This window comes from Furipterus horrens, unplaced genomic scaffold (genome assembly GCF_987537825.1).
Source record: "Furipterus horrens unplaced genomic scaffold, mFurHor1.1.pri manual_scaffold_17, whole genome shotgun sequence".
Taxonomy (NCBI): domain Eukaryota; kingdom Metazoa; phylum Chordata; class Mammalia; order Chiroptera; family Furipteridae; genus Furipterus; species Furipterus horrens.
In genome coordinates, this window is record NW_028327187.1 from 38,670,014 (window position 1) to 38,697,411 (window position 27,398).

General features: G+C 36.5%; 1 protein-coding gene across 4 annotated transcripts in view; it reads left to right on the plus strand.

The window, feature by feature from the left end:
* The first annotated feature begins 2,931 nt into the window (after positions 1-2,931).
* Positions 2,932-27,398, plus strand: part of CUL4B (cullin 4B) — a 37,806-nt gene continuing 13,339 nt past the window's right edge. The window contains exons 1-13 of one of the 4 annotated variants that reach the window (XM_090263969.1): positions 2,932-3,012; positions 3,761-4,303; positions 6,399-6,514; positions 19,792-19,895; positions 20,401-20,470; positions 21,504-21,577; positions 22,387-22,549; positions 22,698-22,787; positions 23,087-23,169; positions 23,794-23,861; positions 25,083-25,201; positions 26,017-26,209; positions 27,073-27,177. In XM_090263969.1, coding sequence (XP_090120095.1) covers positions 2,985-3,012; positions 3,761-4,303; positions 6,399-6,514; positions 19,792-19,895; positions 20,401-20,470; positions 21,504-21,577; positions 22,387-22,549; positions 22,698-22,787; positions 23,087-23,169; positions 23,794-23,861; positions 25,083-25,201; positions 26,017-26,209; positions 27,073-27,177 — 1,756 coding nt within the window. In that variant the 5' untranslated portion in view covers positions 2,932-2,984. Of the gene's footprint in view, positions 3,013-3,760; positions 4,304-4,497; positions 4,607-6,398; positions 6,515-19,791; positions 19,896-20,400; positions 20,471-21,503; positions 21,578-22,386; positions 22,550-22,697; positions 22,788-23,086; positions 23,170-23,793; positions 23,862-25,082; positions 25,202-26,016; positions 26,210-27,072; positions 27,178-27,398 lie in introns of those variants that run through there. The other 3 variants (XM_090263968.1, XM_090263970.1, XM_090263971.1) reach the window with 3 other exon arrangements.

Genomic DNA, 27,398 nt, shown 5'->3' on the forward strand with positions numbered 1-27,398 from the left:
TTTTTCTTCTTTTAAATCGGTCCGAGGGGCCAAGAAGACACAAAGTTATCGTCCTCACACATCATATAATAATATTTAAGTTGGTTTGTGCCACAAAATGTAAATGTTAAATTAAAAAATCACTATTAAAATCACATATCCATATTAAGATGTGCTATTTGGTGAGGATTGACCTGGAACAAAGTAAAATGAGATTGTAAAATGTCAACAGGAAGATTATTGTTAATCAATGAAATATATATATATATTCCAATATAACTCACTTGAGGATATTTCACAGAAAAGTTAAATAGTAGATTGGACCACTGGTCCATTGAAAGTGAGCTAGAGCTCAAGAGCCAAGGGTCTGTGCTTTTAGAACTAACAAGTCTCAAGAGAGTGAGGGGCCTATTAGATAACCATGTCAGATGAGGGATTATTATTACTAGAACATAGTTGAATATTAACATGACTTGGCTATCCTTTATGTTACTTCTAAAAGTTTAACTTTATGTAGCAAAACATTGCCTTTCAGCTGCACTAATATTTGTAATTTAAAAAATAGCTAGTACTTCTAAGGAATATTATTCACGAATTAGAACACGGCCCACTTTTTTTCTGTTTTGAGAAGTCCTTGATTAAAATGCAAATCTTCCCAGAAGAGGTACTTTGGGGCCATTATTAGCTGGTCCATCCATACACCCTTCTTAGGAATATAACTGCATGCATTAGAACAACCTTGTTCATAACCCTGAAAAGTAGCCAGTTAATCCTCCCTTGTAAAGATAAGGCATTATTTTATTTGTATTCAATGAAATATTCAATTCAGTAAGTATTTACTCTGCATTTACACATCTTGTGAAATGTGAGACATAGTAAAGGAGAGTTTAATGTTTTAGGATACCTTTCCTGGTCTTAAAAGAGTTTATAGTCTCATATCAGGCAGCAAGGACAATATGGTACATTCAAACAGACAGGAGTCCATCTTCCCACTTTCAGGTCTCTATCTCCCTTTTTTGTGGCCCTGGAGCCTAGTTTCCACTAGAGCCTTGCTCTTAGCTGGCTCATCAAACATCACAAAGCTGATAGTGTCCCAAGATGGTACGTTTTCTAGGAGGATTTGCATTTTAACCAAGTACTTTTCAAGACAAAAACAAAGTTAGCTTGTGTAAACAAAATTAGAAAATTGATTTATTCTTAGGGTTCTTACTGGTCTATCTTAAATTATAGGATACAAACTGCTTTTACTCCACCCACAGTCCTGTCACTCCTCTGCTTTCCTTTCCTTTTTATTGAATTTATTGGGGTGACACTGGTTAACAAAATTAAATAGGTTTCAGGTGCACAATTCCACAACACATTATCTATACACTGTATCGTGTGTTCACCACTTCAAGTTTCTGTCCATCACCATTTATACTCTGGTTTCTCTTCAGAGTGTACAGATCTTTTGCCTTTCACTCCCCTGCTTTGAAAAGCCCAGCTTGCTTGCTGGTTTCCATGCTGTCTATCCTAGCTTACAGGGTAGACTGCAAAATTTTTGACTTTTTGTGCCAGGCACTCTTGAGCCTCATCTTCCTTACTTCCAACCAGACATCCTACTTTCCAGCTCCACTGCACTTTCCATATTTCTATAAACAGGCCAGGCCCTCTCACAGCTCTCTTTTTCCTTGTTTCTACTTCTCAGAATGACCTTTACCCTCTCTCCTCTTGTCTTTTTGGCCACTCCCACTTTGAAACTCAGTATAAACTTCAATTCCTTTGTAAAATTCTATTACAAATTTGCCCCAAATTTCTTGTTTCACCTGTTTCCACAGCACTTTGTACATCGGTTGATAGTACTGTTATGGAAATTAGTTTTGCAACTATCTTCCCCCACTGGCTTCTCAATGGCAGGGACTTTAAATAGTTTCTGGCATATAAAGTCTTTCAATATGTGCTTGTTGAACGTTTCTGCGGTTAGAGTGATCAACAGGTTGGCAAATTTAGTTTTATTTGACATCGTGTTCTCTGCATCCCCCGCAATGCCCAACGGGATGTTTCCAAGGTTAATTGTTGCTAATTTAACCAGATTTAGAGGTTTGTTCTCATGAGAAATCCATTTTAAAATTTTCGCTCATGGAATACATTGGTAGAAAACATTGACTTTTGCCTATAATCTCCTAAAAATTTTTCTTTGAGCTGAGATTTGGTAAAATAAGTGGCTTTCAGTCTGTAACCTACTAGGTTAATGATGATGGAATTGGAGTTGGTCCTGGGAATTGTGTTGTATATGTGTGTGTGTGTGTGTGTGTGTGTGTGTGTGTGTGTGTGTGTTGGGGGGGTTGTTATCTTCCTGTTTCTTGGCCTTAGAATGGGCCCTTAACTCTGGTCAGTCATCTTAGAAAATATTCCTGGTAGGAAGTTAAAACGGTTTGTAGCTACATTACTGAGAAAGGGATCACAACTCAGGCTCTATCCAGTATTGGGTCACTGGTGTCCTTGACATAAAAGAGAAACAATTTATAGCTCAACCGAATAAAAAGCTCCTTTTCTTGCTATCTAAACTATTTCTTTTCCTTTCCTATCTTAACCTCGTGACATTCCTCCCTAGCAGTACACATAATGGCATGATTATGTTTTTCTACACTTCAGGTTACTCCCTCCCTGGCCTTGCAACCCCTCCTTATTCCTTTATCTCTTTCAAAGTTTCCATTCTCCCTTCTCTTACTTTTTATTTCCTCCCTTTCTCCATCCCCCTCTCCCTCCTCCCCTATTTTCCCAGCTAGCTCACCCCGCCCCTCACAGTCACCACCTTCCCTCCCCTTCAGGCTCCTTCCCGCTCCATCTCTCATCACCTTTCTCCCCCCGCCTCCACCCACGCCGGCCTCGCGTTCATAAAGCTCCAATCAGGAGCTCCGAAGGTGTCTCAAGGGCCCGCCCCTCCTCCTGGTCCACTTCTCTTACCCCCCTGTCCCCCCTCCCCCCCAGTCCTGCGGACCTGGGGGCTTCAGGATCTGGGCGCTATGAAAAGTGTCTCCTCAGACACTTCCGGTAAGGGCGCTGCGGCGCGAAGCTTCCCGCGGGACCGTAAAGGAGAGGGTGGGAGTTATCCGTGGGACGGGGGAGGACAGCGCTCCCTGGGAAACGGGGCGGCAGAGCGAGAGCAGAAATCGAGCGACAGCCCAGGAGCCGGAGCATCTCCGGCTCCTCTGCCACCGCTTTCCCGCCGCCTCGCTGCCAACCAGCTCCCCTAACCCCTGGAGCCCGCAGTGCCTCTCTCCACCCCACTCCTACCCTCCCGACAGGCACCGCCCCGCCCTCACTGCCGCGTGACCGGAAGTGGCGCCATCTTTAGCTTCTTGTGCTATTGACAATAACAAGCCTTGGCTCTCTTCCCCCTCCCCCCAACCACGGCATCTCCCCTCCCAAAGAGAGGGAGAAAAGGAGGAGGAGCTGCAGCCTCAGAGACTCACTGAGTCGCCCCAGCAGAAAGGGGGGGGGGAGAGACCTAAAAGCAGTAAAGGGGGACGGCACGGCCGTTTACCTGTCTGCTTTCTCATTCGCTCTCCCCCCTTGTTCGGCTCACTCCTGGTGTCAGCCTATCCGCCTTCCCAAACCCTCCCATTCCCCCGGTGTAGCCCCCCCTTCACTTTCCTCTCGTCCTCTGTGTTTCTCCTCTTCTTTTTTCCCTTCCCCCTCTACCATTGCCACCTTCTCTCATACACGCACGCAGGCATATAAACGAAGGTTTTTGATGCTCCTCTGCCTGTTGACCCCGCTATTTTCATGTTTCCAACAGGTTTTTCTTCCCCCAATCCCTCAGCTGCTGCTGCTGCTCAGGAGGTCAGATCTGCCACTGATGGTAATACCAGCACCACTCCGCCCACCTCTGCCAAGAAGAGAAAGTTAAACAGCAGCAGCAGTAGCGGCAGTAACAGTAGTAACGAGAGAGAAGACTTTGATTCCACCTCTCCCTCTTCTTCCACTCCTCCTTTGCAACCTAGGGATTCGGCATCCCCTTCAACCTCGTCTTTCTGCGTGGGGGTTTCGTTGGCTGCTTCCAGCCACGTTCCGATACCGAAGAAGCTGCGTTTTGAAGACACCCTGGAGTTTGTAGGGTTTGATGCGAAGATGGCTGAGGAATCCTCCTCGTCCTCCTCCTCATCTTCACCAACTGCTGCAACATCTCAGCAGCAGCAACTTAAAAATAAGAGTATATTCATCTCTTCTGTGGCTTCGGTGCACCACGCAAATGGCCTGGCTAAATCTTCTACCACCGTCTCTAGCTTTGCTAACAGCAAGCCTGGCTCTGCTAAGAAGTTAGTGATCAAGAACTTTAAAGGTAACCAAGGCCAAAATCCGTAATCACCTACTAAGGATTTGACACTTGAGCGGTCACGTGCTCTATTTATGTTAATATATTAAAAGTATAGAGGTGGCCTAATGTTTTATGCATAATCAATGAGGTGGAGGGAGGTCCCTTTTTGGGTGGAGGGTTCATTTTCCGGGGGTGGTTGGTATCCTTGTGCTGAAGCATACAGCGAGTGCTTCTGTGCAGGATTTTGAGGTCTGTCTCAGCCTATTGTATCTAATCTGTTACTCCTTACAACATTGACAATCGGTATGAGTGATCCGGATTTTACAGGTGAGAAATTTGTATTTTAAAGAGCTTTATTTATTTCAGGTGCATAGTTAGTCTTGGCACTGCTGGGATTTTTATTTTTATGCTTCAGTAGGCCACATTCTCCAGTCCCTAGAAATGCAGGTAGTGATGATGATCTTTTCATACTCAAAGATTTATAGTTAGATTTATGATGTTGAATACTATGTTCTTGAAACTAATTGTGAAACAATATTTGGAGAAAAATATTTATGATCTCTGCGTTTCTTTCCAAAGGTAGGGTTTGGAAGTGAAAAATACTGTGTGTACACGAAAGTAGTAACTCTGTGTACCACTACTCAAGATAGGAACAATTACTATATCTGTATTTCACCATTAAAATGGGTTTTAAAGTACTGACTGCACGTTTTCGGAAAATTTGTTCATTTTTGTGTTTAAGATATGATATTGAGGGTATTATGGATGCAACATTTTATATTGATACAAATATAAAATTAGCAATTTAAAAGATGTCAACCTGAGCTGAATTACTTTGCATCTGTTGACTGTGTTTGTATTTTCCTGACTTTTTCAACACTTAACTGGCAGGTAATAGATGCTAAACTGTTTCTTAAATGGAGAAGTAAATGAATGAACTAAAATAACATTTACCAGATAAGTGCCTTGTGACTAAATGTCAGTATTGAGAAAATTAAATTTTTCATGCTTATGTTTTCAACATTAGTGTGGAAATCAGGAATATACTCTATTTTGTCTCAAGCAGAAGTTTATAATGTTGTTTATTTTTAACCTTTTCTCTATTACTCCTCTCCCATTCCCAGGCTCTCAAGAGTGTTGTAATCTTCCTGATTTAATAGTAGACCTTTCTGAAGTAACTATAAGTTGCAATTGACTAATGTCTTCACTGTTTCACTTAAAATATATTGATTTAACAGCCGAGAATTTTTAAAGAGATGAGAGCTATGATCCTAATTGCATTTGCGTACTGGTTTCAGAGATTTGTTTGGATTTTTTTTCTCTCCCTCTTAAACTAAACACACATTATTAAGACATTTGGATGGTTTACTTTTTAAAAAATACTCGTTCCTGGTACAGAAAATTTAAAGCCATTCTGAAAATGCTACATAGGTTCTGGAATCACTTGGGTGTTTTAATTTTTTTTTTAAATTTCACTATGCTCATAAATGTAGTTTAAATTCAAACCTGAATTAAAAATGATTCTCTCTATTTCTATAGATGCTGCATAAATGTGGGGGTTAAACAGACTTAGAATAGGACCCCAATTTTGCCACTGACTGGCTATGGTGACCTTGGACAAACCTTACTAAATAAATCTTCCAGCCTCAGTTTTCTCAGTTGCAAAACAGGGATAATACCTTGCTCGGGGCATTATTAGGAAAATTAAAATGCTTATAAAGTACCTTGTACATAATAGGTACTCAGTATTTTAAATCTCAAGTACAAAATTCATGTTGACTGACTTGAGTTTTATACATGATGAAATAAGATAAGGATTGCTATATTTTATCTTCCATTCTTGAATTTTTATTTTTTGAAGCAATATAGTCAATAGGAGACAGGAAACCTCACCTTCAATTTTAATAAGTGAGTCAAAATGACTTAAATAATATTCTGGCATTTCAAATTTTATTCTTTATACTAAGCCTAAATACAGTGGTTACTTTAATATTTAAGCATAACAATTATAAATATCACAATTTACCCTTAAAAGTAGTAATATTATTGTATTTTATGGATCTTTCTGTTGCTCTATTCTACATATTATTCTCATATCAACCTTTTATATACTATCTAGATAAGCCTAAATTACCAGAAAACTACACAGATGAAACATGGCAGAAATTAAAAGAAGCAGTGGAAGCCATCCAGAATAGTACTTCAATTAAGTACAATTTAGAAGAACTCTATCAGGTACGTATTAATGCGGATAACCAGATTTGGTGAGCATAAATGGAGGTGGATATATGTGGCTTTTACTTTCTTTTTTAACAATTTTTAATTTTTTAACTTTTTCAATTATAGGTTATATTTAACATTATTTTGCATTAGTTTCAGGTATATACATAGTGGTTAGAAAGTCATATACTTTATAAAGTGTTCCTCCTGATACGGGTTCTTATGTCACCTTTTGGTTCCCTAATTACGATTTCTTAATTAATTTATGCATACTTTAATAAACTATGGGTACAGTCATATTGGTATAAATTGGGCTTATTTTGGACCCTTCTGATTAGGATTTACAATTAGGAGTATTTTGGTGTAATAGAGATTTTATCTATGCCTGAATCTCAAAGATGATCTCGAGTGACATATTCTGTTGTGGTTCTTCTTGCTAAGTTGTGTTACTTATCAATAGGAAAGGCTTCAAGAAATGCAGATATTCTCCATGTATGTACTTTTTCCTACCTCTTACCTATTAGCCTTTTGCTATTTCTTCTTTTTATGTTTGTCTTACCTCCTGGGCTACAAGACACACGTTAGCCAAAAAATGAGCTGCAGGTTGTAGCCCCCAATTTGGTGTGAGGTTCAGTTTTGTTTCTGTTGCTTAACAAATGGGTCTGTACTTGAAGTATATAATTTAAATCTATTAAGAACAATTACTGATTTACACTTCTTGCTACCAAGATATCTTACCTTACTATATTTTTGACAACCAATTCAAGAAGTTTCTTTCCATTATAGCATCTATAGTTTTGTATAAAAAAATATTTCAGAGTCTAGTAGCTTTGAGTTTTTTTTTAATCCTTACCAAGGCTGAGGTATATATTTGTTGGTTTTAGAGAGAAAGGAAGGTAGAGAGAGTAAAACAGAAAGAAAAAAAGAAAAACATCGATTGGTTGCCTCCCATATGCTCCCCGACTAGGGATGGAACCTGCAACCTAGGTACGTGCCCTGACTGGAAATTGAACCTCCAACCCTTTGGTACATGGGGATGATGCTCCAACCTAACTGAGCCACCTGGTCAGGGCAGTAGCTTGAGTTTTGTATGAATGAGTACCTTATAAGAATTTATGTTTAGTTTATCAGAATTCGTAATTTTCATCTATTTTAGTTGCGAGGTAGTACGGTGATGGATAAACCCTGGATTAGGAGTAAGAAGATAGGCGTTTGGGATCTAGTTTTGACTGCTATTACCCTTGTGATCTTGGGCAAGGAACTAAGCCTCCCTCAGCTTCATTTTTCTCCTCTGTAAAATAGGGGAAAGAATGCCTGTCCTGTTTACCTCATGGGGTTGCTTATAAGAATCCAATAAAATGAAAAACACCTTGATATGCACTATGATATAGAAGTATAAGTCAAACTTTTCCATAAGCCACAGTGTGGCTTTTTCATTTATAATTGTCAATTGAGACCGCCAATTTCTGTTGCTGTAAAAATTAAATGAGTCAATGCATGCAAAACATTCAGAACAATGCCCAACGTGGTAATAATGCTATGTAATACCATAAGCATTATGCGCCCAAAGTCATATGTTGCCAGAGCAGGGGACTCAAACTAAGATGCCCAAGTTTCTAGTTCAGTGCACTTTCCCTACCATGCTACCTCGCTAATATACCACAGCACTTCAAATACCTCTGTAGTGCAGTGTTTAAAGAAAATAAATAGTTTTACTGTAGGAGGAAAAAACTCTTGTCATCAAATAAGTTTATTTTTTTATTTGTGCATATGTAGGGTGTTTATTTGGATACACTGTGTAGACTGTCTTTAATTTCAATAATGTGTTAAGTTGTATAGTTCATATTTATGACGTATTGATTGTGGTTGTTAATTTACTTTGTTACTTTACCTTGACTATTTTTCTAGAGCTTTCAGAATCAAAAGTATTTTTCCTGATAAATTGATTCTGTTAAATGCATTTGTGTTTCAAGAGCGCATAGCTTATATTTTTTTGTTTTTTTTCTTTCTTGTACTTCAGAATTGTTACCTGCTGTTGTTCAGTTGCATTTCTCTAGCCTACAATCAGTGTTGTAACTTTTCAATATTTGCATTTTGCATAGTAATTTACTACATCTGCTATAATAAATTCAAAAGCATTTGTGTCTAGCTCTTTGTTGTTTTTGATCATAATTTATAAATGTTCCTTTGGATTCTCATAACGATTATTTTGAGATGTTAAAGATCAAAAACAAGGATAAAGGGATAAAGGGAGTAAAATTATTTCATACCATCTGGATTTCAGGTGTTTGATTTTGACTGGTTGAAATGTAATTTAAAAGTACTCTTCTAAAATTGAAACAATATACAAGTATGTAGTATACCAAACAAAAGTTCTCCAGACCTTATTTCCCATCCCATCCTCTTTTCTGTCCCTGATATAACCATTTATTTGGCATATATTTATGCAGAACTTTTTTTCTGTCTATGCAAAACCATTTTTCTTTAAAGCTTAAGCATGAAAGTCCCTGGTGTGAATTGCATGCACTGCTTCCTAAGTTTTTAATTTCTGGAAAAAAACGTGCTCTTCTGAGTGCATTTTCAGTAAGCAAAGGTTTAAAATTGTTTTTTAAATGAGAATTATACCTGAGTATAAAAATTGTCTTTCCTTGACAACTCTGAACCCTGCAAGAGTGAGACAGTGGTTAATATTGTTTTGGTTTGGATTTTTTTTTTGTTTGCTTGCTTGTTTTTAATCAACTACAGATAAGAGTATGGTTAAATGCACAGCTTTAGAGTTGATCAGCCCACTTTAAATTAGATCTGCCACTCATGATAACTTTGGGAGAGTTACTTCTCTTAAGCCTTGGTTTCCTCATTTGCAAAATGGGGGAAATTAACACAACCTATATGGCATGGTTGTTTAATTACAAATAGAAGTACTGGATAAAAGTACATCATCATTGATGATGATGGTGATGATGATGATGATGAATATTTGTCTTTTAAAAATATATCTTTATCTTAGATTACATTTTATTATACAGCTCTAAAGCCACACATTTTCAGATTGTAAATCCACACTGAGCCAGAACAGCTGGCTGCTACATAGTTTATATTCTAAATATGTGTTAGTAGAGACCATTAGCCAAATTGAAAAAATAAAAGAAAAAGAGAGGAGCTCTCTAGGAACAGTGTCCCTCTGCACTTTCTCAAGAACGCATCTTGGCCCTGGCCGGGTGGCTTAGTTGGTTGGAGCATCGTCTTGTGCACTGAAAGGTTGCAGGTTCGATTCCTGGTCAGGGCACATACCTAGGTTACAGGTTCAATCTCAGTCGGAGCACGTTTGGGAAGCAAATGATCATCTCGATGTTTCTCTCACATCAAAGTTTCTCTCTCCCTCTCTGTTTCTTTCTCTCTCTCTCTAGTCTCTTCCATGAGAACATATCACCAAGAAACCCTGCTTGAACCTAAAAAAATAATCAGTGTAAATATCCTTGGGTAAGGGTAAAAATTGTATCTTGTTTTTACATGTGGTAGCATAATAATTGGAATTCTGGTATTGGCGTGTGACTTTTTTACTAGTAATGTTTTTATTTTTTAAGTTTTTAATATTTTGAAATTATATTTTATTGATTATGCTGTTACAACTGTCCCTATTTTTCCCCCTCTTCCCTCCCCCTTAACCCAGCCCCCCTTACTCCCTCAGGCAATGCTCACACCGTTGTTCATGTCCATGGACCACGCATGCAAGTACTGTGGCTACTCCATTTCCTGTTCTGTACTTTAGATCCCCATGGTTATTCTCTTAACAACCTACTTGTGCTTCTTAATCCCCTCACCTTTTCACTTATGGCCCACACCCCATCTGGCAGCCATCAAAATGCTCTCTGTATCCATCATTCTGTCTGTTCTTCTTGTTTGCTTAGTGTGTTTTTTAGATTCAGTTGTTGATAGATGTGTATTTATTTCCATTTTACTATTCATAGTTTTGAATTTCTTTGTCTTAAATATGTCCCTTTAATATTTCATATAATAATGGTTTGGTGATGATGAATTCCTTTAATTTTTTTCTGTCCAGGAAGCTCTTTATCTGCCCTTCTAGTCTAAATGATAGCTTTGCTGGATAGAGTAATCTTGGTTGTAGGTCCTTGCTTTTCATCACTTTGAATACTTCTGGCCAGTCCCTTCTTGCCTGCAAAGTTTCTTCTGAGACTAACAGGAATTCCTTTGTAGATAACTCTCTTCTTTTTTTTTTTTACTGCTTTTAAGATTGTCTCTTTATCTTTAACCTTTGGTATTTTAATTATGATGTGACTTGGTGTTGTCTTCTCTTGGTCCAACTTGTCTGGGACTCTGTGCTTCTTGCTCTTGCATCTCTATTTCCTTCACCAAATTAGGGAAGTTTTCTTTCATTATTTTTTCAAATAGATTTCCAATTTCTTGATCTTTTTCTTCTCCTTCTGGCACCCCTATACTGGAAATATCAGAATGCTAGAAGTTGTTTCAGAGGCTGCTTACAGTATCCTTATTTCCTTTGGTTCTCTTTTCTTGTTTTGATTGATTGTTTTTGCTTCTTTATATTCCAAATCATTGATTTGTTTCTCAGCTTCATCCACTCTACTGTTGTTTCCCTGTAAATTGTGCTTTATTTCAGTTAGTGCATCCTTTGTTCCTGACTGTATCTTTTTTCTGCTCTTGAGGTCCTCACTGAGTTTCTTGAGCATCTTTATAACCAGTGTTTCAAACCCTGCTTCTGATGGATTACTTCCATTTTATTTAGGTATTTTTCTGGAGTTTTGATCTATTTCATTTGGGCCATGTTTCTTTGTCTCTTCTTGTAGTTGAGCCTTGGTTGCTGTTGGCAGGTCAATGGAGCCCTGCCTTAGCTATAAAGCAATCTGAGATGGCTGCTACTTGTGCTGCGCTTGGAGATTCCAAGGCAAAGCCAAGCTGTGAATCTAGGGTGGCTGCTGCTAGTGGTGTGCCTGGGGCCACTTAGCAAGAAGTATGAGGGCTGGGGACTCACTGAAGCTAGCTGTTGCTTGTTTGATAGGATTTAGGCAGTTGTGAAGCATGAACCACAACCAATCATTTATATGGAAAAGCAGTTTGGGTGGGCCCCTAAGTTGGGTGGAATGGAGTCTCTGGGGATCTGCAGGGGTGGGGCAAACAGTGTTAGCCAGGTTGATGGAGTGTTAGATAGGGCACCTGCCTGCTGGCTCTGTGGCTGTGGAGGGAGGGTTCAGAAAGGGACTATAGCCTTTGCCAGCCTTTCTGTCAGGGAGAAAGCTGTCCCCCAACTCCCACCTTGATGCCAGATACTTCAGTTCCTCCCTGTATGCCACTGGTGCCTTTCAAGCTGCTACCCCGGTGCTGGAGCTCAGAGGGAGTGAGTCTGAGTGAGTCCGTGTGTGGGTTCTTTAAGGGGAACTGCTTGGGATTCCTGAAGTTCTTCTACCGACTCAATCCCCGCTGTTTTTTGCAGCCAGGAATTGTGGGGACTTATCTTCCTGGCATTGGAACTTGGGCTGTGCAGCCTGGTGTGGGGCTGGGACTCCTCGCTCCTGAGTTATATCCCTCCCGAATTTTTATCAATCACATGTGGATGTGGGATCAGCCTGTTCTGTGCCTCTTGACTCTCCTACCAGTCTGGTTGGACATTGTTTCTTTAATTCCATAGTTGTCAGACTTCCATTCAACTCAATTTCTGATGGTTCTGAGTTTTGGTTGTTCTATAATTTAGTTGTAATTTTGATGTGGTTCAACGAGGCAAGCCGTGTTTACCTATGCTGCCATTTTGACTGGAATTCCCAGTAATATTTTAAATAATAGGGTTGTTGTCCTTATGTTGTGAGGCTTTGTATGAATAACTGTGTAGTGTTTTTAAATCATCTACCATTCTTAGAGGTGGCTACATACTTCTATGTTGCTTCAATTTTTATATATGAAAGTGTAAAATTTATTTATTTTTCAATCTTCACTGAAGGACATGCTTAGAGAGAGGAGAAGGGAGAAAAACATCGACGTGAGAGAAACATCAGTTGGTTACCTCTCATATGTGCCTCAACCTGGGAACGAACCCACTACATAGACATGGGCCCTGACCGGGAATTGAACCTGTGACCTTTTGATGTACAGGACGATCCTCCAACCAAGCCACACCTGCCAGGGTTGCATTTATTCTTAATATAAATGTGTAGCTATTATCTTCTAAGGCACGCCTAGTCCATACTTCAATTCTGGTTAAAATATTTTGTCTCTTAATTACAGGAACTCCTGTTCAGTTAGCTTTTTGTGAACTAAATCTTAAATAAGAACCTCTATTAATGATTCGTTTATCAAGAGATGACCACAAGACTGGGAGAAATAGTTCTTCCATCTGAGTATATAGGTTATTACCAATTGTAAAATGGTAATTGGTTGCTTAATTAAGCAGTCAATGGTTATAGGAGAGCAGTTAGATTCTTAGCAGAGGTAGATAGCTATCCTATATTGTATTCTATGTAAGTTTGTTTAACTTGTCACTCTGTTGGTGTTAAGCTTAGTCTATCAGATCATGTATTGCTTCTCATAGTTGACATATTAGTTTAAGGTCTACAACATAATGATTTGGCATTTGTATACCTTATGAAATGATCACTACAATGAGTCTAGTTACCATCTATCACTATACAGAGTTATTACAATATTATTGACTGTTCCCTATGCTGTATAGTACATCCCATGACTTACTTGTTTATAACTTGATGTTGTACTTCTTAATCCCCATCACCTTTTTCATTCATTACTCAAAGCTCTTTCCCTCTGGCAACTATCAGTTTCTCTGTAGGAGTCTGTTTCTGTTTTGTTTATTCATTTGTTTTGTTTTGATTTTCTACATATAAGTGAAATCATATGGTAGTTGTCTTTCTCCAACTTACTTCCCTTAGCATAATTTCCTCTAGGTCCATCCATATTGTCACAAATGGCAAGATTTCATTATTTTTATGGCTATTAATATTTCATTGTTTGTGTTTGTATACCAAATCTTCTTTATCCATTCATCTATTGACAAACGTCTAGGTTGTTTCAAAAGGAGACATACAGATGGCCAACAGATACATGAAAAGATGCTCAACGTCATTAGGGCGGTGATTTTCAACTGGTGTGCTGAAATAATTTTTAAAACATTCAATACCTGATTATTTAGTCAGAGGCACTGACCTTATTTCCCTTAGACTGTCAAATTTTTTAAAAATGTCAGCAGCCAACACAAAATAGCCATCCAGTGGGAATGAATAAAAAATTTTTTGTCAGATTGACAAAAAATATATTTTTTGGTGTGCTGCAGAATTTTAGTAATTAGTTTATGTGTGCCATGAGATGAAAAAGGTTGAAAATCTCTGCATTAGGGAAATGCAAAGTAAAACCACAATGAAATATCACTTCACACTTGTCAGAATGGCTGTTATCAAAAAGAAAACAAATAAATGTTGGCAAGGATGTGGAGAAAAGAGAACCCCCCTGCACTGTTGGGGAGAATGAAAATTGGTGCAGCCACTGTGGAAAGCAGTGTGGAGGTTCCTCAAAAAATTAAAAATGGACCTGCCATATGACCTAGCAATTTCATTTCTGGGTATTTATCCAAGGAAAATGAAAACACTAATTTGGAAAGATAGATGAACAGCTGTGTTCACTGCATTATTATGTATAATAGACAAAATATGGAAACAACCTTAGGTATCCATTGATAGATGAATGTATTGCTCCTTTATTACATTGTTAATCAATAATATCCCTTCCACTTTAAAAAATGTGCAACTACGAATTCTTAGGACTTGATAATGTAAGTCTTATTTAAGCCCCCTTTTTACTATTTGTAAAAATATAAAATAATTTAGGTTTCATTGTCTGGCTTCTTTTCTGCAAATTCTTAGTTTTTGATATATTTTGAGTATCTTATGTTAGCCATTTTTATTAGATGTAAAAAGAGTTAATTTAGATTTTATTGCTGTATCTGTTTTTGAAAAGTTTCATAATGTATTTTGTTTCTTTAAACATATGATTTGAAAAATAAGACACGACTCTTTAGGCCAATGGCCAGAGTTTATCACCCTGGTGGGAATTTAATATCTTTCTTATTTCTATCATTGTTAAAAAAGAACAATTTCTAGATTTCCTCCCTTACTATGTTTAATTTTTTATTTTTGCACTCTTTGTATTGTTTATCTGTATTTTAGTTTTCATTTTTTTAATTTAATATTTTTTCATTATCATTTATTCTCCTTATACACTCTTCCCCCCAGCAATCACCACTCCTCTTTATTTTTTATTCTACTTCTCACTTTCATTTCTACTCCTTTTGTCCCAAATATAATCTTCTTTGCCTTTGCTGTTTCTTAAGTCCTATATTCCCCAAAACATAAAATTTCACCTACTATAGTTTTGCATTTCATTTGCTCCATAACCTGTTTATATTGGATTGCCAAAATGTTTGTTCGGTTTGTTTTCATAAGCTGGCTCTAGTAGCACTTAGTTGTCTTTAACTTCTTTTGAAACAGTTTTGTTAGATTGCATTGTGACAGCTGTCATATCAGCGTGTGTTTAAAAAAAACTTATCAAAATTGCTGAATCTTTGTATGGCCATTTTAATATTGAAGATGAAGAAAATACACAACATTTTCAGCATATTATGCTTTATTCAAGAAAGGTAAAAATGCAACTGAAACACACACAAAAATGATCTGTGCAGTGTATGTAAAAGGTGCTGTGACTGATCAAACGTGTCAAAAATCGTTTTGTGAATTCTCGTGCTGGAGATTTCTTGCTGAACAGTGCTCCATGGACAGGTAGACCAGTGGAAGTTGATAGTGATCAAATCGAGACATTGAGAACAATCAGCATTATACCATGTGGGAAATAGCTGACATACTCAAAATATCCAAACCAAGTGTTAAAAATAATTTGCACCTGCTTGGTTATGTTAATCGTGTTGATGTTTGGGTTCCACATAAGTAAAAAATCCTTGGCAGTATTTCTGCATGTAATTCTCTACTTAAACGTAAGGAAAACATTCTGTTTTTAAAACAAATTATACATGCAATGAAAAGCAGATACTTTACATTAATGTGGAATGGAAGAGATCATGGGGCAAGTGAAATGAGTCACCACCAACCACACCAAAGGCCAGTCACCATCCAAAGAAGGTGATGTTGTCTATATGGAGGGATTGGAAGGAAGTTCTCTGTTATGAGTTCCTTCTAGAAAACCGAATGATTAATTCCAACAAGCACTGCTCCCAGTTAGACCAACTGAGTGCAGCACTTCATGAAATACATCCAGAATTAGTCAATAGAAAACACATAATCTTTCATCAGCATAATGCAAGGCTGCATGTTTCTTTAATGACTAGGCAAAAACTTACCGCTTGCCTGGGAAGTTCTGATTCATCTGCCATATTCACCAGATATTGCACTTTCAGATTTCCAGTTATTTCGGTCTTTACAAAATTGTCTTAATGGAAAAAATTTCAATTCCCTGGAACACTACAAAAGGCACCTGGAACAGCTCTTCGCTCAAAAAGATACAAAGTTTTGGGAAAATGGAATTATGAAGCTGCCTGAAAGATGGCAGAAGGTAGTGGAACAAAATAGTGGATATGTTGTTCAATGAAGGTATTGATGAAAATGAAAAATGTGCCTTTTATTTTTACTTTAAAACTGAACTAACTTTTAGGTCGACCCAGTGTTTTCTTTGGAGTGTTTTTTTTTTTCCAAGCATGCACATTTTTTTATGTGGCGGGTGCGGATTTGGGAGGGGAAGGGCTAGGATTTGCAGGAATAAAGGTCATAACCTAACTAGAATGTTTTTATTTTATACCTGATAACCTTCAAAAAGGATTTAAGATAGCATTTTTACCAGTAATGATTGTGAGCTTAAGTGAAAAGATATTTTATTTAAGGAACTTCTGTAACTATAATCTGTTTAATATAAATAGTTGCCTATGAACTGAGGTTAGTTTTGTAATAATTATACTAGATCAAACTTCCAGGGTTTTCCAAAGCTATACTGAAATTTAAAATAATTAGTACATTTCTAAAAGTGCATTTCAAAGATCTTGAAATAAAAGAGCTCTTCTCAAGCTCCTAACTAGTGATTTAACTTTCTTATTCATGTTTCATCCCAGCACCTAACAGGATACAGAATATTTAGCAAACACTCAACCCTTGTTGAATCAGTGACTGCTTATTGCATGCAAAGCTGGACAGAGGCCATGGGCTTATAGAGGACACTTAGTTCTTGCCCCTAAGGTGCTTATATTGTAGTAGGTTCACGAAATTAATTAGTAGTTTGTAACTAGCAGCTTTTGAAGAAATAAAAGAGAAAATATCAGAGTACATCATGCATTGTAATGGTTAAGTATAGTTTCAAGAGGATTTTGTTTCAATTACATACATTTTATATACAATGGATTAGGACATAAAATGTATATTTTATTGTGGCTTCTCAAAATTTTTTGAAAGCCACTGTTTTAGGCACACATGACTGCCCTAAACAAACCTTGCTTAAAAGTGACGAAAATGTTTAGGTCACAGGGTGTATAGAAGATTATAAACTGACATGAGACTAAAATGGTAAGATTAGGCCTTGGATGTCATGCTAAAATTTAAAAAAATCTGGTGTGGGAGTAGATAGGGTTTTGTTGGGCAAATATTTAGGCGTTTTTGAATACTTAATATACTTACCTCGTTCAAAGCCCCAAAAGTATTAGAGATTATGTAGTGAAAAGTTCCACTTCCACCCCAGCTTCCAACTCCCAGCTAGTTTCCCCCCCACAAACATTACTAGACGGAGGGTATCTTTCCAGAGATGTTTTATGTATGTGAAAACATATGAGTGTTTTTATTCATTTTCTCTTTATAGTAGGCCATGTACCACACTACAGTGTTCAGTTCTTTGTTTGTTTTTTACCTATTATGGAATTTCTCTGTAATAGTACGTGAAGAGCTTCGTAGAAGGTTCTCAAAGAAGGGAAATTACTAGATCTGGTCTGTATGTTAGGCAGTCAGGACTAAATTAGAGAAGCAAAGTGTCCTCTGCCAATGTGACTTTCAAAATTCACCTTAGATGTTCCTGCCATTCATGCTTTCCTTCCCTCTAACATCTTAAACCATCTTCCAGCTAAATACAGGTGAGGCTGTTTGCATATAAGGCCCAGTGTACTTCTCTATTTCTCACTAATCCCACTAGCTCCCTATCCATTTCCTCTGGGTCTTTGGGACTCTACTTCTTTACCTCTGCGCAGGAAGCCTTTTCTGACTTGCCCCTGCCCTAAAAACTGGATTAGGGGCCTCACTTTATGTTTATCCCCATCACAGCACCTAGCACAGTGTATTGTAATTGTATATTTTCTGGCCAGTTTTCTCCTTACACTATAAAAGCCTCTTCTATGTGCAGGACACATTGCTAATTATAGGTATGTTAGTTTTTTTTTTTGAGTATTTAATATATTTACCTGGTTCAAAGCCCAAAAAGTATTAAAGAACATAAAGAGATTTGAGTACATCATCTCTTTCAGTCACTAAGGAGAATTGGGGGACAGGATATACACATAAAGGCATATAGTATTGACTTAGTGACAGGTCAGTATGGTATGATTGGTGATAGTGCCAGGTGAGTCACTTGTTGCTGAGGTAATTAAAGGAAAGTTTTATTGGAAGAAGTAGGACCTAGTTGAGTGGTAAGGGAATATGATATCCTGTGTGAGAAGAGAAATAGATATTTGTGTTGAACTGTATGGGAGAGAGAGGAACGCAGCACGAGGCAATAGAGGAGGTACTGGAAGTGGGAAATGTGGAAAAGATAAAGTTGGAAGACAGTCTAAGCAGGGAAATGCGAAATGCTGAGAAAATATGTCATTCAAAAGGAGCATTGAGGTACAATGAGAAGAATACTACAGGAGGAAGGGGGAGAATCCACAGAGAACCAATATGAAGATAAAGGCACATGGATAAATAAAAAGACATCCTTCAGGCATCTGTGGCCTAGCCCAAGGCCCCATGGAAAGTAGCCTGTGGAGAAGACTCAGCCTTCTTATTCCTCCTTAGCTGCTGGATCTAATTGGATCGCTGTTCCCTAGTGAGGTATAGTGATTCCTTTCTTCCAATGGCATAAATGGTTTCCTTCTAGCTTTCTTTTCATTTGCTAATTCATTTATTGAACCTGCATACTGGCAATATGACTTGCAACTACATATTTATAAAATTCCGCTTTAACCAACAGAACTCAGAGGCTCTCTTAGAGTTAATTTTAATGGAATTTTTGCCTTCTGTGCGGTAAGAAAGGAATCCTGGTGTTATACTTAAGTCGTTACTAGTTGGAATTGTAGATTATATCAGAGTTCATCCAAAGAGTCTTACCATGGCTGTTGTTTTAATTTGAAAGCCTTTTGATATACATAACAGGAAACTCACTGAAATCTGGTTTGTCCTTTTAGAATCTGAGTATAAAAGAAGACCAATTTAACTATTAGAATGAAGTAAAATTATAGCCATTTCTTTAGTAAATAATATTTATTAAGTTGCTCAGATTTTAAAACCTGTATTTATTGAAATATTTTTAAAAATATTTTACTTCTTTACTTTTAGAGAGAGGGGATGGGAGGGAGAAAGAGCAGGAGAGAAACGTTGATGTGCGATTGGTTGCCTCTTGTCAGCCAGGGGACCTGGCCTGCAAGGCCAGCATGTGACTTGACTGGGAATCAAACCAGTGACCTTTCAGTTTGCAGTACATTGCCCAATCTGCTGAGCTGCACCAGTTAGGGCTGAAATATTTTAAAACTGAAATGCTGGAGAAAAAAATTTAGTGGTTAATTATGTCATACTTCTCATAAAACAAAAGTATAAATAAATTTTTATTAAATGGTGGTTGGACTGCCCAACACTTCTAATAAACAACTGGTGAAATTATTTTTTAAACTCAAAATGGATTTCTGCTTATGTAAACAATGGACATTTTAAAGAATGAGGCAGCATCTATATGTAGCAGTTGTTTTAAACTGAATGTCTTCATGGGGGAAACTTGGCTTGATTCCCCCATTTTTACAGCCATAATCAATATATTAATTTGTGTTTTTAGGTACAATACAACACTGGTTATGAAAAATTTACCACCACATTGATACTGTTGTTTTACTTTGTTTTTTAAATGATGCACAATCCTTTTAAATAAGCTTATGTGGTAAAAATACCAAAATAATAAGAAATTTGTGTAAATAATTGAGATCCCTCGCCCCATTCTTTCTTTTAACAAGTATGTGTTTAATCTTACAGGCTGTAGAAAATCTCTGTTCTTACAAGATTTCTGCAAACTTGTACAAACAGCTGAGACAGATTTGTGAAGATCACATCAAAGCACAGATTCACCAGTTCAGAGAATATCCTTTTAAGAACAAAACATCTTGTATTTTATCTTCTCCCTTCCTGTCCCTCACTGTTTAATCCAACTTGAAATGGAACACCCGTGTTTGTGGATTAGTTATTTTTATTTTGCTTCTAGAGAAAGAAGAAACAAATTTTTTATTTTTCAGCTTTAATTGGGGTCTAAATCTACTTCGTGGTATTAGTGTAAATAAGCTGTCCTTACATCTTACCTTTTTTGCCCTAACATATTTCCATTTGAGGAAAGATAATCTCCTAAGGAAACCATAAACTGAAAACACAGTGCTCAGTTATGCTTAAGACTTGTTTGTAAAGGTATTTTTAGTGAGACCTAATTTTTTTTTATAGTTTAAGAAATAGCATTGGTATTATATAATTTAGTGCTATTTAGTTTTCATTTAGTAGGTAGGGTATTCTGTATTTAAGACAAATGTGCTCTTACATTGCGTATGTATATTACTTGTACTGAGCACAGCTAAATATCCTTGACATATATCTTATGGATTCATTGGATAGTGTTCTTTTTCTAAAGAAGATCGATAGATGCTGGCAGAACCACTGTAGACAAATGGTAAGCTGGAAAAAGCTAAGTATTATAGTTTAAAATAAATTTCTTCAAATATAGAATGTTAGTTTTAAAGCCTTTGCAATAGGGGCCTGTCTCAACATCTGCTCTTGTTCTGAATTGGAAACTAATTTTGGTTTAGTTTTCTGTTTTAAAACTGCAAGTTACAAGTAAACAAGCATTTTAGGATGAGTTGCACCTCAGGATCATTTTTGTTTTTGTCACACTTAACCAAAAATTATCTCATTAAAAACATTACATATTTTCAGTCTTGATGAATATCCTACAAAAAAAATAGATTACTTGTGAAGATGCCTAATGGTCCTATATTTTAGCTTATTCATATCACAACTTTTACTTCCTCCCTAATCTGGTATTATTTTATACATTATGTTCTGCAAATTAAAAATCTTAAAATCCATCCCCCATCCCCAACCCCAAAAGTACAATTAAAGGCACCTTTACCCTGAGCACTGTTGCTGAGGAAGAATTATATGCATGTCCCCTTGATTCCCTGTTGTTTTGTTTTGTTTTATTTTTTGTGTTTTTTTTTATATTTTATTTATTTATTTTTAGAGAGAGGGGAAAGGAGAAAGAGAGGGAGAGAAACATCGATGTGTGGTTGCCTCTCACTTGAGCCCCCAACTGGGGACCTGACATGCAACCCAGGCATGTGCCCTGACTGGGAATCGAACCAGTGACACTTGGTTCACAGGCCAACGCTCAATCCATTGAGCCACAGCAGCCAGGGTCGATTCCCTGTTTTTTAGTTTCAGTTACTTCTGAAGTTGCAAAGAAGTCATAGGACCGTTTTAAGTGCCCCTTTTCTGGAAACTGCAGCAAGGATTAAGACAATAGAGTAGTGTAATAAAAATGGTGTGGGCATATCCTCAGGTAGTTCTGTTTAGCTATACATTTGATAGTAGTCTACTATAGCTATGCAAATCCTGCAATTTTATTCTTATTTTATTGAGAGCAAATATTTCAGCTTCACAAAGTATAAAAATTGCTTGATTTCTTTTTTTTATTTTATTGGCAGATCATGATCAGGAGCATTTTTTTGTTTCTGGATAGAACTTACGTTCTTCAGAATTCAATGCTACCCTCCATTTGGTAAGGATGCTAGAAAAAATAAGAAAAAGTTTGTTACAAATCATAGTCAAATCTTATTTACACTAATTGAAGAAAGTAAATGATACTGTGACTATTCTAAAAATTCACATATGGCTTCTAAACTTGTATTTATAGCAGTTTTACCTTATTAATTTATGTGTTACCTATGCTAATACTGGAGATAGCTAACATTCCCTGAGCCTATATAATACTTTATGAAGAAGGTTTTTTTTTAAGGGAATTAAAGGTTGCTCTGAACTATCTATGAGTGTGTATTATTTTGTTGCTGATCAAGAGTTCACTCATTATCTTTTAACATTATTATTATGGAAAATTCCATGTATACATGAAAATAGAATAGTATTATATAATGAGCTCTTCCCCCAACCATGTCTCTAACATCTACCTACAGCGATGATCAGAGTTTGCTGATTTTTGAGTACTAAAGCCAGATTACAAATGATCATTTAAGGCTTCATTATCAGTACAATGAAGACCATTTTATAATTTTGAACTAATTTTGTCTCAATTTGACCAAGGAAGAAATCTCCCAAAGGAGATAATATAACAAAACTTAGTTATGGAAAAAAGACAGGGGTTTAGCTTTAGTTATCATTAAAGACAAAATCAGTTGCTTGTAAATTTTAGTTTAATAATGTTATTTAAAATTAAATGTGTGGATTTTATCCTTTTACAATTGCTGCTTCAAAGCCTGGAGCCCTAATTAACATGTGATGAGAAGTTAAGTACAGGTCTCCAGAAGTGGTATCATTGTTAATTAATTTAGATTGTATATATTTTTATTTTAGGGACATGGGACTGGAGTTATTTAGAGCCCATATTATAAGTGATCAGAAAGTCCAGAATAAGACCATTGATGGCATCCTCCTGTTGATTGAGAGGGAGAGGAATGGTGAAGCAATTGATAGGAGTTTACTCCGAAGCCTTTTAAGCATGCTCTCTGATTTGCAAGTAAGTTAACTACTTCACTTACTACAGAGCTGATGGCTATCTGTAGTTTGATATGTACAAACCAGATTCGTAGTGCTGTTCACATAGGGGACATTCAATACATATTTAATGAATAAATGACCTCCTTTATTTTGTTTTTCCCTCCCAGATTTATCAGGATTCTTTTGAACAACGATTTTTGGAAGAAACTAACCGGCTTTACGCAGCCGAAGGCCAAAAATTAATGCAGGAAAGAGAGGTATTTAAAAGCCATGATTAATAAATACACTGTGTCTCACAATATTACCTTACTCAGAGAACACAAGCTGCCCTTTTCATTTATCTTCCCATGCTGTGGTGCTTTTCTCTCACTTAGGTGCTCCTTTCTTTTCTCTCTTCTTAAAGGCCAGAATTCTGGATCATAAACTCTACCTATAATTTTACGTATGAGTCAACCCTGTCACATTTGACAGGGCTGCTCCCAGGATCTTTTGGACTTGACATTTTCTGAATGATCTATGGGGAGGAAAACAATAATATAAAAAACTATCTTTGTAGGTTCCTGAATATCTTCATCATGTTAACAAACGTCTAGAAGAAGAAGCTGACAGACTTATTACTTACTTAGATCAGACCACCCAGTAAGTATGACATGCTCTGCCTAATAACCTTAACGTCTGTTGCTGAATCACTTAAGGCACTTTAGGCATCCCCAAACATGTTAGTAACTATTTTCAGGTGTGACTCGAGATTTTAACAGTTGTTTTCATAATGCAAACTTCAAGTTGTTATCTTCCCTAGTTAATTAAATTTGATTAAGGATATGATTATTGGTTGTGTGTGTATGCTTAGTATTAGAAGCTGATGTTCTCTTTGAAATCTTCAGGATGATTAAAATTTAGTGGGCATTTGCAGGAGAAATTGTTTTTGTGCTTTCTTAAATATTACCAGGCAAGGAGTTCCTGTAAACAGCATAGATAATTTATTTACCTTCCAAATAAAAGCAGAGAAACTTGGAAAAAGCCAGCCGTGGCAAGACCTTGGAAATATTTATTTCAGAATGTAAATAAGGTTTTGAAATACGCAGTCTTTTCCTTCTTTTAGGCATAAAGTAGAGTGACTCTGAGCACCAACAAATTTATACATAGGATAAGAATATTAAAATGAACATAAAGTGAGCTATTTGATTTTTCTTGCCCAGAAGAGGCTCTTAAGTTTTTAGCAAAGTCAAATCTCAATAATTCTAAACATTTTTTTCCTTTTAGGAAATCATTAATTGCTACTGTAGAAAAACAACTTCTAGGTGAACACCTAACAGCAATTCTTCAGAAAGGTAATTGGCAATTTATAAATCAGATTGCTTTTAAAATGGTATCAGCAAATAGTTAGAAAAAAATTCTAATGATTGCCCTTTTAAAAGCTTGGTAGCATATGATGGCTGCATTTCTGAGGATGGGCACAACCCTTTTTTCCTGTTACAGTAAACTTTCAGAGGTGCCTCTTTCCTTAACTTAAAAGACACAGGAACTGAGATGAAAGGGATTCACCAATACTAGTAAAGAAAGAGTGGGCATTTGGGAATTCTTGACTTATTTTGTAACACTACATAAGGAAGGGCATTCCTTTTTGCATTAAAAAAGTGTTTTTGTTTGTAGCGTATAAAACCAAGCACTTTTACCAAGCACTGCTAAGTTAACTTAGCATATACTCTGCATTTACATTAGCATTGCCACAGATAGGCAAAAGTCTTACTTTTCTCTCCAGACATCTTTTTTTTTTTTTATAAAATGGATATGTTTTAAAACTTTAATATGGGTACACTGTTATTTCATTCTGAAAATCAAATACTTTAGGACCTCATTTAAACTTGGCCTATTAATGTATGGTTTTTGATATACTACAGGCCATGTCCAATACTTTGAAATACAGCTATGTGCACTAATGCCAGATAAAATATAGATACTGCACATATGAATATGATAATGTGCATTTGTGTAAACCAGTTTTTATAAATTGGCCTATACATCTGATCTACCATACAAAATGGTATAAACCTTTACACAATTATCTTTATTTTTATATAAGCTAAAGTTTCCTCTACTTAGTTTTCATTTGGAAAGGTGATTGTCTAGTTTGTTTTAATTCAAAGCAAATATCTATATTGAAATTCACAGACTAGCCATAGCTCAGAATAATATTGCAATAATAATTTAACTTAATTTTCATTAAAATACCTGACATTGCCCTGACTGATATAGCTCAGTTGCTTAACCATTTTCCCTCAAAGCATACTGTCACTGGTTCGATTACCGATTCCCAGTCAGGGCATATACCTGGGTTGTGGGGTTGGTCCCCAGTTGGGGTATGAATGAGAGGCAACCAGTTGACGTATCTCTCACATCGATGTTTCTCTCCCTCTCTCCCTCCCTCCCTTCCCCTCTCTCTAAAAATAAATAAATAAAATGTTTTTTAAAAGATAATACAATTTTAAAATAAAATAAAATATCTGACATTTTTGTTTACATTTTTAATACGACAATGTTTCAAATTTCAGGTTTAAATAACCTTCTTGATGAAAACCGAATTCAAGATTTATCTCTCTTGTATCAGCTCTTCAGTAGAGTTCGAGGTGGAGTTCAGGTTCTCCTGCAGCAGTGGATCGAGTACATTAAGGTATTAACAATTAACCTGTGAGTTTTTTCTCTGTCATAGCTTACAATCTATACACCCAGAGTGCATATTAGCAAGCATTTCTTATTTGTTAGATCCAAGATTCTTTAAGTAATAGGAATTTTGAGAGTAGTCAGCCTGAGAATGATAGCCATGTGGCAAATCAGGAATAAAACATTTACCTTCTTGATATTACCTTCTTGATACCTGCCATGATTTCTAGCTCCAGTGGTTAATAGCAGTGAATATGGAAAGAGGACATTTTAGGACCCACAATATCTTTCCTTTCTTAAATCTTACACTGAAGTCAGATTGCCATTTTCAAAAAACTTAAAGCTGACTTCTTTAAAAGTAGAGAAAAGAGAGCCTAGAGACTTAAAATCATACCCTATTATGATATTGTATACCCAGTGGTCATCCCTTTTCATGATACAGACGAATGGTATCAGTCTGAATGTTCTATCACTTAATTTTTTTTCTTTTCCTGACTTGAAAAACAGCTGTATGTCTTGGCTGGTGTGGCTCAGTGGATTGAGCACCAGCCTGCACACTGAAAGGTCATGGATTCCATTCCCAGTCAGGGCACATACCTGGCTTGTGAGACAGGTCCCTGGTTGGGGGCATGTATGAGAGGCATGTTTCTCTTCCTTTCTTTCTCCCTCCACCTCTCTGTAAAAAATAAAATCTTTTTTAAAATACAGCTTTATTTTACATTTTGAGATTTAAAAATTTGTATACCTACTTAAAATATGGTTTTGGGATTGTTTTCACTGTGGATAATTCAATTCTACTAAAAAGTGGTAATTTGTGTTGTTTAGGCATTTGGCAGCACTATTGTAATTAATCCTGAAAAAGATAAAACCATGGTTCAAGAATTGCTGGATTTTAAAGATAAGGTTGACCATATAATTGATATCTGTTTTCTGAAGAATGAAAAATTTATCAATGCCATGAAAGAAGCATTTGAAACATTCATTAACAAGAGACCAAACAAACCTGCCGAACTTATAGGTATTTTTCCAGTCTCTTTTTTTTTTCAGTTATTTAATGTTCTTCTTTTATTCATATAACTTTGAGTTGTAGTATATTAACACCATTCATTTGATGTTGCTTAGCTGGTAGTTTCTAAGAACCTGGATATGAGGAATAAGTCCATGAAGCTAAAGAATGGCTCAGAGACAACCTGTCAAACATAATGTTCTTTCATTATAAGACAGTATATTGAACCCCATTTACTTTTATTTGTGATATACTTGAGATCTGTTTTATAATCCCACAACAATTTAGAGGTGGGGCAGGGTGCTGTTTTTAGAGGCCCAAAGTTAGGAATACAAGAAAGGATAGCAGAAATTATAGTTGCCAGTGAGAAAAGGAGAATGTCCAGGAAAAAAAAAAAAAAAACAGACCTAATAACTTGAGCTCATTTGGTGTATGGGTGTTGTGTACTATAGTGTTTCTCAGGTTTTCCTGTCTAAGTCCCAGTTAATGTCAGAAGAGGAGGTACTCTGAGGTCTAGGGTCCTCTGCAAAAAAGAGGAAATTTCATTGGTCTACTTTTACTTAGAATTTTTGCAAATTTTCCCTCCAAATCTGTAATGTATGTGGTTTGTTTTAATAAAAACATAGTGTTTAAGATTGCTTACCATCATTATAAAATAGACACTAGTGGAAAGTACAATAGATCTGGAGCCAGAACACTTGGGTTTGAGTTAAGGCGGTGGTATTTATGAACTGTGACATTGTTTTTTAAAATGCATGTACATCTCTGAAGCATTGAAAAACTCAGTATATCATATTCCTGTTTGGGTATGTGTAACGCCTAATACCTTACAGGTACCTGTGATCACTAAACAACAAATTTTCGTCTCATTTTAGCTAAGTATGTAGATTCAAAACTTCGTGCTGGCAACAAAGAAGCTACAGATGAAGAACTTGAGAAAATGTTGGATAAAATTATGATCATATTTAGATTTATTTATGGTAAGTTTGTTTTTGTTTTCATATTTTTCTTTTAAAACAAAGCACTCAACAGAGAAATTAGCAAGTATAATCAACCTGGATGGAATATTATTTGGGAGTTAATGTAAATTTCTGCTTGGGATATTTAAAATTCTTTTATGTCCTTGCATTTAATTCATTGAGATACTTGAGGAACTTATTTAATTTCCCTGTGTCTTGACTTTTCCATTATTAGGAAACTT